This window comes from Populus alba, chromosome 14 (assembly GCF_005239225.2).
Source record: "Populus alba chromosome 14, ASM523922v2, whole genome shotgun sequence".
NCBI classification, from domain to species: Eukaryota; Viridiplantae; Streptophyta; class Magnoliopsida; order Malpighiales; family Salicaceae; genus Populus; species Populus alba.
The window spans coordinates 17302390-17316352 of NC_133297.1; the positions used below are offsets into that span (position 1 = coordinate 17302390).

The 13963-nt window shown below is 33.4% G+C and overlaps 2 protein-coding genes across 2 annotated transcripts; both read right to left on the reverse strand.

The window, feature by feature from the left end:
• Positions 1-1080: 1080 nt before the first annotated feature.
• Positions 1081-4587, reverse strand: LOC118063412 (poly(A)-specific ribonuclease PARN-like). Its single transcript, XM_035077431.2, has 8 exons — positions 4141-4587; positions 3923-4053; positions 3321-3524; positions 3110-3222; positions 2847-2963; positions 2654-2768; positions 2340-2555; positions 1081-2096 (listed from the first exon to the last, which is right to left on the reverse strand). Exons 1-8 carry the CDS (start codon positions 4476-4478, stop codon positions 1450-1452), a joined length of 1881 nt encoding a protein of 626 aa, XP_034933322.1. The 5' UTR covers positions 4479-4587; the 3' UTR covers positions 1081-1449.
• A 1215-nt stretch (positions 4588-5802) lies between these two features.
• LOC118063417 (serine carboxypeptidase-like 20) lies at positions 5803-10538 on the reverse strand. The gene is made up of 14 exons (XM_035077437.2): positions 10349-10538; positions 10000-10145; positions 9489-9565; positions 9285-9407; positions 9083-9185; positions 8977-9014; positions 8798-8899; positions 8524-8604; positions 8192-8434; positions 7149-7214; positions 6950-7071; positions 6508-6621; positions 6239-6284; positions 5803-6157 (listed from the first exon to the last, which is right to left on the reverse strand). Exons 1-14 carry the CDS (start codon positions 10489-10491, stop codon positions 6074-6076), a joined length of 1488 nt encoding a protein of 495 aa, XP_034933328.1. The 5' UTR covers positions 10492-10538; the 3' UTR covers positions 5803-6073.
• Between the last annotated feature and the right edge of the window lie 3425 nt (positions 10539-13963).

Genomic DNA, 13963 nt, shown 5'->3' on the forward strand with positions numbered 1-13963 from the left:
ATGGTGATAATGAAATAAATTAATTAAAAAGAAAAAAAAAGAAAAAAAACTAACATAAAGAAAAAAAAAAAAAAATCTGAATTAACTGGTTAACTCATCAAACCTAGATTCATGTCATGAGAAGTTTGATAACTAAATAGAAAAAAAAAAAAAAAAAAAGTTGATGGGTTAACCCAGAATTAACTTAATTAATCCGTGAAACCATATTAACCAGTCAAACTTGGGATATGTGTCATGAAAATTTGATAACTAAATAGAAAGAAATTTAACATTAACAAACTAAACTAAATGAAAAAAAATTTAATTAAAAAGGAAAAAAAAAACTTTGGTTACCTTGTCAAACCAGGTTAACCCATTAAACCTGGGATTCGTGTCATAAAAGTCTGATAACTAAATAGAAAGAAATTTAACATTAACAAACCAAAGTAAATAAAAAATTAATTAAAAAGAGAAAAAAAAAAAAAAACAAAAAACTTCCGGGACAACTCGTCAAATCCAGATTAACCTGTTAAATTTAGGATCCTTATCATGAAAGTCTGATAACTAAATACAAAAATATTTAACATTAACAAAATAAAAAAAATAAAAAAAATGAACGGGTTAATCCAAAATTAACCGGATTAACTCGTGAAATCTAAGTTAACCTGTGAAACCTGGGATATGTGTCATGAAAGTCTGATAACTAAATAGAAAGAAATTTAACATTAACAAACTAAAGTAAACGACAAAAATTAATTAAAAAAAATCCGGGTAACTCATGAAAAGTTAATTTGTTAAACCCGGAATCAGTATCATAAAAGTCTGATAACTAAATTAAAAAAAATATTAACATTAATAAACTAAATTAAAAAAAAAACAAAATCTATATACTCAAAGCTTAATTGAGTCCAAAATCTATAAATTTGATAAAATTGAACATTTTTTAAAAAAAAAAATCTGAATGTTTTATCAATATTTCCATCAAATTTCCTTGTACATGCGCATTAGACAAAAAGGTGTTGAGCGCTCAACTTCCCATCAAATCTTCTTGCATTTCAAGTGCACATTAAACCTACAAGCTATTAAAAGAAAAACACTGACTACAGACGAAACTGGAAATATTTAGGATTTAACTACAGAATTTATAGGCTTGGGATGCAATTCAAAACGGGTATATAGGTTTCTAAAGAGAGGGAGGGAGATGATCTATTACAAAATCACCAAAATACAACATGGGAAACTCATTATACAGACCGGGAACAGAGCTGCAAATGCATATCTCATCAAATCGGCTTGAAGCCTACAATGGGGGAAACTCATTTCTAACCAGAAACCAGAGAGAATTATCATATCGCTGCCAAGCTAGTTTCGTCTTCGTCTTCGATAAAAAGGTAAAGTTCTATGCTTCGACCTTGTTATGAATAAAAACTAGCTACGCGGGTCTCCAACTCAATAAATAGAAACTAGGCATCAGAGATCATCCAGGTTAATTATCCACTCATTGCACCTATCCGAACACTTCGTTTTAGAATCAGCTTCGGAAGCACTGTCAGACTCAGCCAAGGTTCTGTCCAAGGAATCTGCTAAGCTTGACTCCCATAAACCTAACCTACAAGCTCTATTGTAAGTCTCATACCCTGCAGCTCTTAGACCTTCTGAAACCATCTCCCTCAAAGGTCCGCGCATGTCTGAACACTTATTCATGGTATTCAGAAAAGTTTCTGACAACCCATGTTGCCAGAAAATCACAATGGCGCAGCTATTATCTACCAATCGCACATCAAATTCCTTGGAGAAAGCTTCATGAGACTCTTGGAGCAGGCTCTTTAGTACCCCAGCTGTCACCCTATCCCCAAATCCCCACAAGAAAACCAAATCCTCACAGCTCACAGTTCTTGTGTTGTTAGTCCATATTTTGATTTCTCCATCTATTGGTTCTTCAGATGCAGTACAGAATGGACTGAAAATATTTGCGTAAGCTTCAAGGGCTGAAGCCCGTTTTTCTTCATCTGATTTGACAGCAGCAGGATCGATTTTGAGTATACTGCATAGCCTAGCAAACAATTCACAAATCTTCACAACATTTTGCCCATGAATAGTGTCTTCATTTTCCATAGCTGAAAAGATCAAATATGGTGCACATCAATCATGTCAAGTGGTATAACCTCATAATTTGCCGAAAGAAATTTCAATTGCCTACTTCATAATGTTTGGAGACCAGGCAAGAAAATAGAACCTACAAGCTATAAATAAGCAATTCATAAATAGACTTCCGTAAAACAGATTTCCATGAATTCCCTATCATATAACATAAATCAGCCTGTTCATGAAAACAGAAAACACCAGAGAGAGTAACTGACCTTGGCATGGAATTTCCATATCAATGGGTGTAAAGAACCGATTCTTTAATTGAGAAATAGCTACAGGTATACTAGTAACTTTTCTCAGAGGACTGATCTCCTTCATCAGATGGTTGACATCAATTACCCGGGGGAAAGCCAAACGCAAGGAACACATAAACTCATCCACTGTAGGAGGCAGGGGAGCTATGAATTTTGAATGAATAAATGTTAAATCTGCATGCAGCAGTATCGATCCATGAGATTAGCTACCAAAAGAAAAACAGATACTTTATTTTCAGATAAACAAAAAACTTAAGTTCATAGATAAACACCATTAAGGGAACCATGCGAGACAACAGGCTTCTGAGAAGCAGATATCAAATCGATCACCTCTCGAAAGCCACGGACCTTTTTCTTTAGTTCATGCTCGTCATTTTGAAGTTTTCCCTGTCAATCAAGCATCAATTAGATCATTAAGTGTAGCTTGACCATGATCATCACCAAGGATTGAGATATAGTTGCTACCTGAAGAAGATCTTTATCCTCCTTTGAACTTGTTAAAACAACACGAACTGCCTGCATTGCTCCACCCCTTGCTGGAATTATTAAAGGAACAACATCATCAGCAAATTCTTGCAACATCTGTAGCCAACAAACATACAAATTCAAGATATTATTACCAACAAAAATTGGAAGCAAAACAAGTCTAATTCAGTAAAACCAGCAATAAGGACAAGAATCTCATGCATCACTACTAACTGACAGTCCAGACTATCCTTTCAATCTACCTCAACCACAAGTTGCGCTTGACGTTCGCTGCAAACATCTATATTCATGCACGGTCTTGAATCATACTCTTCATTTCCTAGAACGAGTTTTCTTAGGGATCTGACCAGAGCATCTGGAAACAAAAAGGTAAACTCATAATAATTTTGTTTTCTTATAAAAAAAAAAAAAAAAAAAAAAAACGAAAGGAAAGGAATGACATAATCAAACCACCTTGAATTTGGTTGCCTTCTTTCCTTGTGCTAGTTTCTTTACATGCTTTCTTCCAATTTTTAATGTGTGATTTAATCCTTTCAATGAATACAGAATCAGCAACAGAAAGGGTAGAAGTGGATTCTGTCACATTCTTTGCAAGTATTGGATTCCCCATCTGAATTTTTGCAGCAGATTCTTGTTCTCTGGACAAGTATGAGATACCTATCAAATCAGAAGAAGCATACAGATTTTCAAAAACAAGCTCAGTACACGGAGGCAGCAGACTCTACTCGACACTTGTCATGCTCCTAAATGATACTGGAATACATTCGCTATCTATTTCAACAGGTAAAAAAAAAAACCAAATATGGATGATTCTTACTTTGATTAGGCTTAAACTTGAGAGTAGCCAGTTGTTAGTGCCAAAAATAACTATTAACTCAAACTTATTCAATGATTTGAGTGAGAAAGCATCTTAACCTTGGCTCACTTCTATTTTCTTTAATTTAAACAATGTGACATTCTAAAGGATTTAGAATATAGAAGAAAGAATTAGAATCCAAATTTGGAAATTCATAGAGTTCACATATGAAGCAATGCAACTTTAAGGGAATACATACCATCATTTATGCAAGAATTAAAGTCAAAACCTTGGCGAGCCATAGATATCAAAGACGAGGTTTGACAATAAAAACTGTAAGAAGGCATTTCCATCTTTAGTTCAGCTCTTGGGAACAAGTGAAAATTATATCTGCGCCAAAAGCAATATCCAGTTTTAGTTCATCATCAATTCTAGATTTTAACAGAACAAAGATTGGTTAAAGATTGTTGTACTAACGGGTAGGCAGTGACTTTAGAAGCCCTGACAGTAAAGGGGCAAACAGCGAAATGAAGAACCTGGAACCTTTCAGCGGCATACTTGGCTTTTAAGTAAGCCGTATTTGCGGTGTCAAAAGGTGAGACGCGTTGCCAAGGGGCGGAGAAGAAGCCGGTGTTTTGCAAGGACACGGCCACAAAATCGGAATTGGAGACATGGGATTTTATGTCCTCGAGAGTGTCAGCGAAGTTTGATTTTGTGACTTGCTTTATGCCCCATTGCTGGTGAGGTTTATGGTGGGTTTTAGTCACGCTGGTGCTTAACAGGCGCCTTTGCAGCAGCGGGGAGACGGCAACCATTTTTATGTTTCCTTTTATCCGGCGAACCAAGAGAACTAGGGAGCAGAGAGAGCAGGTAGATCAAGATGTGGGCTCATTGCTTATTGTTGATGAAGTCGAATATGGGCGACGGCCCAATGTTTACATGGGCTATTCTTCACCAGGCCGTGAAAGATTGCAAGACTCTCTCTCTCTCTTTATGTTAAAGACAATAGAGGTGCTCCCTGGTGCTGGCTGGCCGGGGATCAGCACAGGTTGGATCCTCGTATTGTTGGTAATTTTTCATGAGCGGTGTCTCGAAGTAAAAGTACGGTGTAATTTTTTTTTTTTAGTATTTTTTATTTAGAAATTTATTACAATAATATAATTTTAAAAAAATTTATTTTTAATATAGCATATTGAAATAATCTAAAAATAATAAAAAATATTTATTTGAAGCAAATACAAAAAATAAAAAATTTTATTTTTTATAAAATATTTTTAAAACACAAAAATAATCTACTTTGATGAATTATCTTAACAATATATATACCAAGATGGTGACTTTTTGTGTGAAAAAAAAATGATTATTTAAGATATAATATTTCAATGCTATCAATGATGAATGTCATTAGTTATTGAGGGATTCAAGAGGAAAAAAAACCAACTAAATTAAAATTTTATAAAATATAAAATATAAAATATAAAATCCAAAACTGGTTTCAACCCAACTAACCAGTTTCAGTTTAGTTCGGTTATTTTATATTAAAAACCAAAACTCAACCAATTGATTTTGGTTCGGTTTGGTTCCGGTCTGGTTTATTATTTTATGTTAAAAACCAAAAAATATTTTTTTTTTTTGGAGTTTTGTTTGGAATTTTTAATGAGTTAGGTTTCGATTCAGTTTTGTTTTTTTTATTTTTTTCAATTTAATTCAGTTTATTTTTAACTAAATCAATTTAGTTGAAGTTTTTAGTTTTAAACTTATAAAACCAAAACCAAACTAAATAATTTTTTACATATTTTAATTAATTTAATCAATTTTTTTAATTATTATTATTTTTAATTTTTTCAATTTAATAATTTAATCTATTTTTTTTGGCTCACCACTACAAAAGGGTGGTGCCCAGGGCCTCCTCGTGGTTGAATTTTTTTTACCCTTCCCCCCTTATATTTCGTGCCCTTTGCTTTAAAAACTCTTGATTTTTAACCTCTAAACATGAAAACTTTAAACATTTTTTATTTACCTCTACCTCCCTAAGCGAAACAAAGTTTTTGATTCGTCCCTGTCGTCAATCACTCAAGAGTTTATTTCATGTGCTAAATGTTAAAAAGCAATCATAGAGCATCATGAGTTACGCATGGAGGGAAAACCTCCTTTTATGTCAGAAAGTTACTGGATTAAGACTCGACAGAGGTAGGATTTGAGCACAAACATGTGGAAACTGGTCCAAGCATAAGCTTACATATGCAGTGATGAATCTGCAATAAGATTGGTGCTTGAAGAAGCAAAGTATGATGAGATACATTCAATTGTAGCGTAGCATAAAAGCAGTTGCTTAACAAGGAAGTTGCTCTCCGCAGGATGGATTTATTCATTTCTCTTCCTGCGATGAAATCTGGTGATCAACAATGTCTTAGATCGGTTTCCCAGACAGAAAACGGCTGTAGAAATCAAATGCCTCTCGTGGTTTGTATTCTGGGACAGTATGTCCAGCCCCCTGCACCAACATGATAATCAAATTAGGGCAAGGATGATGAACAGCTCAAGCCACTGAATCAAATAGGAAGCTGCGACCTACCTTCATGGTGAGGAAAGTTAAGTTGTTTGCATACCCTTGTGTGTAACTGCAACAAAAATGACACCCAGATGGTGTTTATTTGTTACTCGAGAACAATAGTGTGGAAATTGGAAGGTCATAAAGAGAACGTTTTTTCGTTTTCCCTCTAAGCTTCTTGTCATAATGTTTTGAACTTATGATTTCATCACTGAAAAAGTAGTCTCATCAATTGGAATTCGAAAGCAAGAAAAGGTTTGTCCTTTCCAAAAGAAGAAGAGCAGATAAAGTACCCGGCAACTTGTCCATTGGAAGTCCATGGCCTCCATTCATCAACTATATCATATCCCATTGATCTCGTCCATGCTTCACTCCCGGTGTATGGAACACACATATCATGATCCCCGCTGCAAGTAAAGCAAAGCTATAGCAGTTACTATCATCCACATAATTCAAGGAATAAACAGTGCAAGAAAAAAGTGTAAGGATCCCATCTGATCCATGACGTTGAAAAGCAGAGAACTACAATTACACAGATGGAACCAATAAAAAACAAGCACTGAACAAGAACGTTCGAAGTTATATGTATCTCCGTTGTTCTTTACACAAGCGGAAAACAGTAAAAATAAATCTGACAACAATTGAAACCCCTATCCTTTCTTTTCCTGTCTTCTCTAAGTCACTTGTCTCACCGAAACTAATAAGATTAAGAACACAAGTTTGAAGATCATGTACCTGAATATGAGGGCACGAAATCCCCTCAAAGTAAGGTTCCTGTGGTACTTAATCATGCTACCAGCATCATGATGAAAACGGATTCTATCTGTGCACAACTCCCAAGTACCAGATACACTTTCCTGTTTTACACAAGGTTCATAAAATACGTTAACTGCTTTCAAAATGTAGCGTGACTGAAAAAATCGAGCAAACTTACTAGTTCAGCATGGATTGCTTTCCTAACTGCTTCATTGTTCAGCCATGACGTGGCAACTTCATCATCCTAACAAAATGGCGTTTCAGATGAATCCAAATTGTTAGCAAACAGAAAGGCAAATGTGAAAAAATAAAATGACACCATCCACATAGAGAAAGTGTCAATTGGGTATAGCTAGATACGACAGGTTGGCTTCAAGGAACATAGAAAAATGAAAAAAAAAAAATCTTCTTTATCCTTTTGGCTTTTATTTAAACAGTGATTGTGGACACTACACAGGGGAATGTTGATAGTAGAATGAAAGCACAATAATCAAACCATAACATTCCTTAAGGTTAAAAACTAAACATGCTGAATTTTAAATAAGTTTCAAAGAAGGTACACCATAGCATAGATTTCATAAAGTTTACTCATTTTGATTGAAAAGTGAACATACAGTGGACTATTTTCATGTAATCTGTCCAACTTCAAGATATATAAAAAAAAGAAGAAAAAATGTTTCAGCAAGCATTCTATATTTGCCATCAATGTTTATTTAAGACCAAATTATATTCCGCCACAAGATTGACATTTAAACGTTTTCCCTTTGTCCCAGGGGTTCCTTCTCTTATAAAGCTTATGACTGTGTTTTCCTCACTGGCATGGCCGTGGCCTTTGTAATGAAAAAAAAAAAAAAGAATTAGTATCAGCTAATCTGGTTGGAAAATGGTGTCCCATCTATGCAAATGCAGAACTTCTTTCAGTAGTCTCATTACTGATTCTTAAGAACTTGTCACATTATTCAAGAAGCATTTCAACTTCCATCTTTTTTTTCTTCTGAAAAACAATTTTTGTGCAATGTTCACCATACACTACTGTTGGAAGTTTATAAGATAAAATAGCATCAAACATTACAACAATAACATTCAGCAAGTCGAGATAACAGAACAAGCCACCAATAATAGAACAAGCCACCAGAATTCACCATGGAGGATTTCAGAAACAAATAAGTACATTAATAGATAAAAGTCACAGGATTTACAGCAAATATGTATTGGACTTACAGTGCATGGAACACTCTCGCCATCAAGGAGCTGTGGCCATGTTGGAACAATTCCAGGTCTTACAGGAGCTCTAAAAGGCCAGGCACGGCCAAACATCCTTTTTCTCACAGGCAGAGGCCTTTCGGTCTCACCTAATTGCCGAAAGCTGGATGGTAACCTGATTCTATCATCTGTAACCTCCCTTATATCTGAGCCATGATAGCATGGTTCTAGAATGTCATATATGTTTAAACCTTCAACGTCCTGGGATTAGTAAAAATATCAATGCAAATGACAGAGCACTTTATGCAGATTCTTTTAACTTTTCAAATTTTGAGAAACCCACTAAGTACCTTGTAAACTTTTTGGAGTTTGCTCTCACAAGTTTCACCGAGTGGGTTGTAGAAATTTCCAGTGCACTCCTTGGTTACCTCCTGTAGCATATCATGTGTTGTCAGAAAACACGTTTTGAGGAAAGAAAGAAACTCTATCTTAATATCAGAACCACAAAATATTGTCAAGGATTTTATAATAATGTGAGACTCCACGGTGCAGATTTCCAAGTATTTAAGGAAAGCTAGCATACGGAAACAGCATAAATCATCATAGAATGTTTATCTTACTCACCTCAAATAACTCATCTGGGATCAGGCCCATCCCATGTACAAATGGAACAAGAGCATTGCCATCAAACTCCTCATCAGTAACTCCATTTCCCACCAAATATCCCTGTATAAAATGCAGGTTTAAGTACTTAGCATTCATAAATTTTAAATTCAATAAAAGAGGATTTCAAGAATCCATGCCTTGAAATTGAGAATGGGCTTTACACCAGCATCAAGTCCTGAAAAAAGCAAGAATGCATTATACTCTCAAGTTCCAAAAACGCAACTCATAGATTGAAAAAAATACCTTTCACGACTTCAGAAGCAAGAGTTGGCACATATATTCCAGCATAGGACTCTCCAGAAATAAAAAATGGGTTAGAGAGGAATTCTGGGTATAGCTCGAACCACTGATTTCAGAATAGCAAATTACTGATATTCAGTATTTTGGAAATAAGAAAGCAACCATAAACATGCTCGAATTATCCATTTTTCTTTCCCCTCTATACCTTGAGTAGAAAGGCATGCGAATCAAAGGCAGTCTTTGTGTCACCAGTTATATAATCAGTTTCGTTCTTGGAATAAGAAAGCCCAACACCAGCAGGAGAATCTAAATATAAAACGCTGGAAACCTGAAATGCGAAAGCAATCTTATGAGGTTTATTGGAACACAAAAGAAATTATATCTTTTGTCAGAAGAAAATTCGGCCAACCTTGGACCAGCTGTATGGATTAAGATGCAATTTGGGCAGATCTCCCTTTGTTTCTGCTGCTTCAAAATTGAAAGGACCTGCATATACATTGAATTCATTGTTCAAAAACCGACAACTAACTCAATCCACAAAACCACAGCAACAAGACACAGTTGTTTTCAGAGTATGAATTGGTAAAAAAAAAAAAAAAAATTCCAACATAGCTAGGTGCTGAATAAGACCATCCTCTTTGTTGTTAATTCAATTCCATGAGGTCAAACAGCCAAAATGATAAAATTGATGGGTTTTGAATTAGCGACTGAACTTTTACCCTGGGCCTCGCATTTTTGAAAAACTAAACTGACATTACTAAAAAGTAAAACGTGGCCAATTTTTTTTATGAGAAACCTCAATATCATCACCGAAGAGGAGCAAGGCTTCCTTCAATCCCTATGTTATAACCAACCCAAATCTCAATCTAAGCATAACACAGATAGATTAAAAAGGGAAATTTGATGAGATGAATATATACCATGTTCATATACAAATCCATCAAAGCTAGAGCATCCAGGTCCACCATTGAGCCAAAGAACAACTGGATCCTTTGTTGGGTTCCTTTCCGATTCAACAAAATAGTAAAACAATCTCTTGCCTTGACTTTCATCTATGGTCACATACCTTCCAAAAAAATCCCAATATAGACATTAATTCCAGTATATCAACTACACTGTGATTCCCAGAATTGGGAAACAATAAAAAGAACTAGCTTTGGCTTTGACAAATCTTGAACCATCAGCAATGAATTACTTACTATATATATAATTGCAACAAGAAATTCTATTCAAGTAGAGAAATGACAAGGCAAAAGGAAAATAAAATACCCAGAATAGTGTTTAGAAGGAAAAGTGCCAGAGAAGCCAGGAAGCTGAGTAACAAGAGCAGTTTCAGGGGCTGAGTGAGTGAGTAAAACAAAGCTTAAAAGCATACAAAAGATCCTATACAAGATAGGACCTGACTTAGCCATGGCTAGTTCTTAAGCTTACTATGAATAGAATGGTCTGTCGGAACTGTATTTATATATAGATGCCTACGGATATTTACTTGCGCAACCTGTCGGAGTTTTATTCGCTTAAAAGCCAAGACAAAAGATGCCAACAGAGGATAATACTAATACCTGAACGTGACCTCATAAATCAAACTAATCAGTTGTTCAGTTAGTGAGAGCTCGTAAACCCCAGCCTTAAACTCCGTACTCTTAAATTTAAACCCAAAATCCCTAACTTTAAAACCCTAATTCTAAAACTCAAATTTCAAATTCTAAATATTAACCCTAAATACAAATTTCTAATTCATAAACACTACTAACCCAAAATTCAAACCTCAAAAACACAAATAATTTTTTTTAAAAAAACACAGAATAAAAATAAGTGGGATATCATTAAGTTTAAAAAATCACAAAAAAATAATATTAAAATTTATTTACATTAATGTAATATTTTAATGTTGTTTTTGTTTGTGTATTATAATGTTAACTAATCTTGACAATAACACAACATAATATTATGTTGTCTTTATTCACTTATAAATGTTATTATATTTGTTAACCTACAAATAACTGCTTTGTAATGATAAACAATATTTTGTTAATGGTTGATATTTACTTGTTTCCAAAATAAATTTAAATATTTATAATATGAAATACAATATTAAAATCTCAACTTGACAAGTCAAAAATAATTATAAAAATATAATAAAATACACAATTAAAAAATAACACAACATAATTATATTATCTACATATCCTAGTCTATCCACATTTATAATGATGAGTTGATAGGCTGACTTCATCAATATCACAACTTTCCAATATCTACATCGTCTTATCTTTCAAAATAGAATCATCAAGACATGATGTCTCTCCAAGCATCTCAAATGTAGTGCGGCAAGAGTTGAACCAACAAGATGCATAATAATAAACAAGTCAATCATCTTTGAGCTTATAAATATCAGTAATGAATTCTCTATCATCATGTAACAAATTGCCAACTTAATATTCGATAAATATAGTTATGAATCCATAAATAAAACACATTAAACATCACATATTAATTGCAAAAAATATCAAACACTTATAATTTTTTTGAATTAGTTGTGTGTGTGTGTGACTCATACTTCATGTTATGTGGAGGAAATTATGGTGGGTTTGGTGTGACAATACGACGTGTTATACCCCAATATCATTTCATGTATTGATTTTACTTGTGCGTGTGGCAAATATATATATATATATGATTGAAAGGGCATTTGAGAGTTTAAAAACAGGATCACTTATTCTGTATGGAAGCTCTTCAAGGTTTGCCATCTTGATTTAGATATTTTAAGAAATTATCACACCTCAATCTCAATTCTTTAAATTCTATATCGATCTTTGATGTTGACATTTTGTCTTCAATTATGGAATTTGTGTCACATTAAGGACATTTATAAAAGCTTTTTTTTCTTTGCAAACTCTCATTCATATCACTTTTTATCTTTTTTCATTTCTTCTATTTAAAGAATTTTCAAAACTTGTACCTAATATAAAAAGTGATTCTAGTCTGGGTTATTATTTAAGAAACATTTTTCAGGCTCAATTTTGAATTGTAAAAGATATAATCTTGTTTGTAGAAGATAAATCAAAGGTGATCTTTCTTTATCTCAAATCTTGATATGCTCGTATTGATAAATATTAGCCTTATTCAAAATCATTATTGATCATAAAAACCATGAGGTTGATCTTAGAAAAGAAGTGGTGGGATCATGACCTGAATGGATAATATTTATCATTATCTAAGTCATCAAATCATTTGATCTCATTTTGGGCATATTTATCTCATTCCATATGAGATTTGTAATTGTTTGAAAGAAAGATTTTTCTTATAGAGGTTTGGAAATAAATAAATAAATAAATAAGGTAATATAGAGTTTAAAATGAAGGTATGAAACAAGGTTGACACTTTCAAGGTTTATTGAGGGTGGAAAAAAACGTTTTAAGATTATGAAAAATAAGGCTAATATCTATATAATCTGTCGCAAAATCTGACCAATGCCTTTGTTATTATATTTATGTCAAGTGTTACTCTCACATATACATCTCTTGATTTCATAAAAATAATAGACCATGAACACAAAGGCATATTTTATTAAAAGATGCAACATAATCTCAAAACACATGAAAAAAAAAATCTAAGAAAAATAAGGTTTAAATGATCTCATTAACAAAGTTTTGTAACAAAAATAAAATTGACAATGTTATAATCATTAGCTTTTACTAGCCATATTATGAGCGTATTATATCATCTTAGTTGTTTGCAGTTGAATTTGCCAATTCAAATGATTCAAAAGCCATCATGTTGATTTCTTTAGATTCTATGCTCTTTCCGATCCTTTAAGTGTTAAAAGTTAGTAAGCTCTCAAATTTATGGTGGAATTCATCATAATTATCAAGCCTCTAGTCTTGATGAAACTCATAAAATTAGCCAGTGCATGATATGGGTTATGCTCTGTTTGGTTAGCTAACATGTGTTATAGCTTTTAACATGTCAAACAATTTAGCCATTAGTACTTTCAAAGATGACCTTTTCTTGTCACTTGTTACATCCTTAAAAATTAATAATTTTTTCCCTTAACATTAGCATTGGTATGGTTTGGAAGAGGGTTAATGTTTATATATGGAGTGTTTGTGTCTTTTTTGAAGCATATCCAAACATTCTTAATTAACAAACCAACATGTCTCTTAAATTAAATGAATGTTTCAATGTCATGACTCATTGCCTCCAAATGATAATCATAACTTTTATCAGGTTTGTACTAATAAGGGTAAATTGGTTATATTCATAAGGGATAAGAGTAAAATTTCATAGTTTAACTAAGTGCTAGTATAGTTCTTTTAAAGGGATTAAGAGTACAATGATTTTATTTTTTTTATCGTGTCTATTGGTATGTTGTTAGTTATGATAAAAAAGTAGGGTGTTTTATGGTATAACTAGAGGTTGGTATTGGGGATATTGTGGCACTTAATAAAACATTATAACCATGATTTTAGTTGAGCTATATGGTGTAGGGTAGGCATGATAAATGGAAAATATGGCGGAGAAGAGGTATTGATAATGTCATCTTAAGTGAAATAGGAGCGAAAAGGTATCTCATGATAGCTTCTATAGCCTTTTGGCTGATAGGTCACTTGGTGCACATCTATCTCTTTCTTTTATTAAGATTTCCTTTATTTCTTGAAATAGATTCAGTTGTTTCACCAACTCTACCAACTTTGATTACTTGTTCTATTCATTCAGCCACAAGCATAATCTTGATAAAACTAGTTGATTCATTCTCTAACAAATAATCATAGAATGAACTTTTAAAGGTGTTGATAAAGAGGGAAATTATTTTTTTTAAGAGACGGTTGGATATGATCCGAGACTGCTCTCCAATGTTAGGCACATTTCTTTACTGGCCTT

What these genes read in the sequence shown, in the direction of transcription:
- LOC118063412 (XM_035077431.2), bottom strand. Translation starts at nt 4,478, where the DNA reads ATGGTTGCCGTCTCCCCGCTGCTGCAAAGGCGCCTGTTAAGCACCAGC. An exon ending in AGAAGGCAACCAAATTCAAG is followed by an intron (nt 3,223 to 3,320) that starts GTGGTTTGATTA and finishes TTTTGTTTCCAG; the next exon opens with ATGCTCTGGTCAGATCCCTA. An exon ending in CTCGCATGGTTCCCTTAATG is followed by an intron (nt 2,556 to 2,653) that starts GTGTTTATCTAT and finishes TGCTGCATGCAG; the next exon opens with ATTTAACATTTATTCATTCA.
- LOC118063417 (XM_035077437.2), bottom strand. Translation starts at nt 10,491, where the DNA reads ATGGCTAAGTCAGGTCCTATCTTGTATAGGATCTTTTGTATGCTTTTA. An exon ending in AGCCCATTCTCAATTTCAAG is followed by an intron (nt 8,900 to 8,976) that starts GCATGGATTCTT and finishes CATTTTATACAG; the next exon opens with GGATATTTGGTGGGAAATGG. An exon ending in TCCCAGATGAGTTATTTGAG is followed by an intron (nt 8,605 to 8,797) that starts GTGAGTAAGATA and finishes GATATGCTACAG; the next exon opens with GAGGTAACCAAGGAGTGCAC.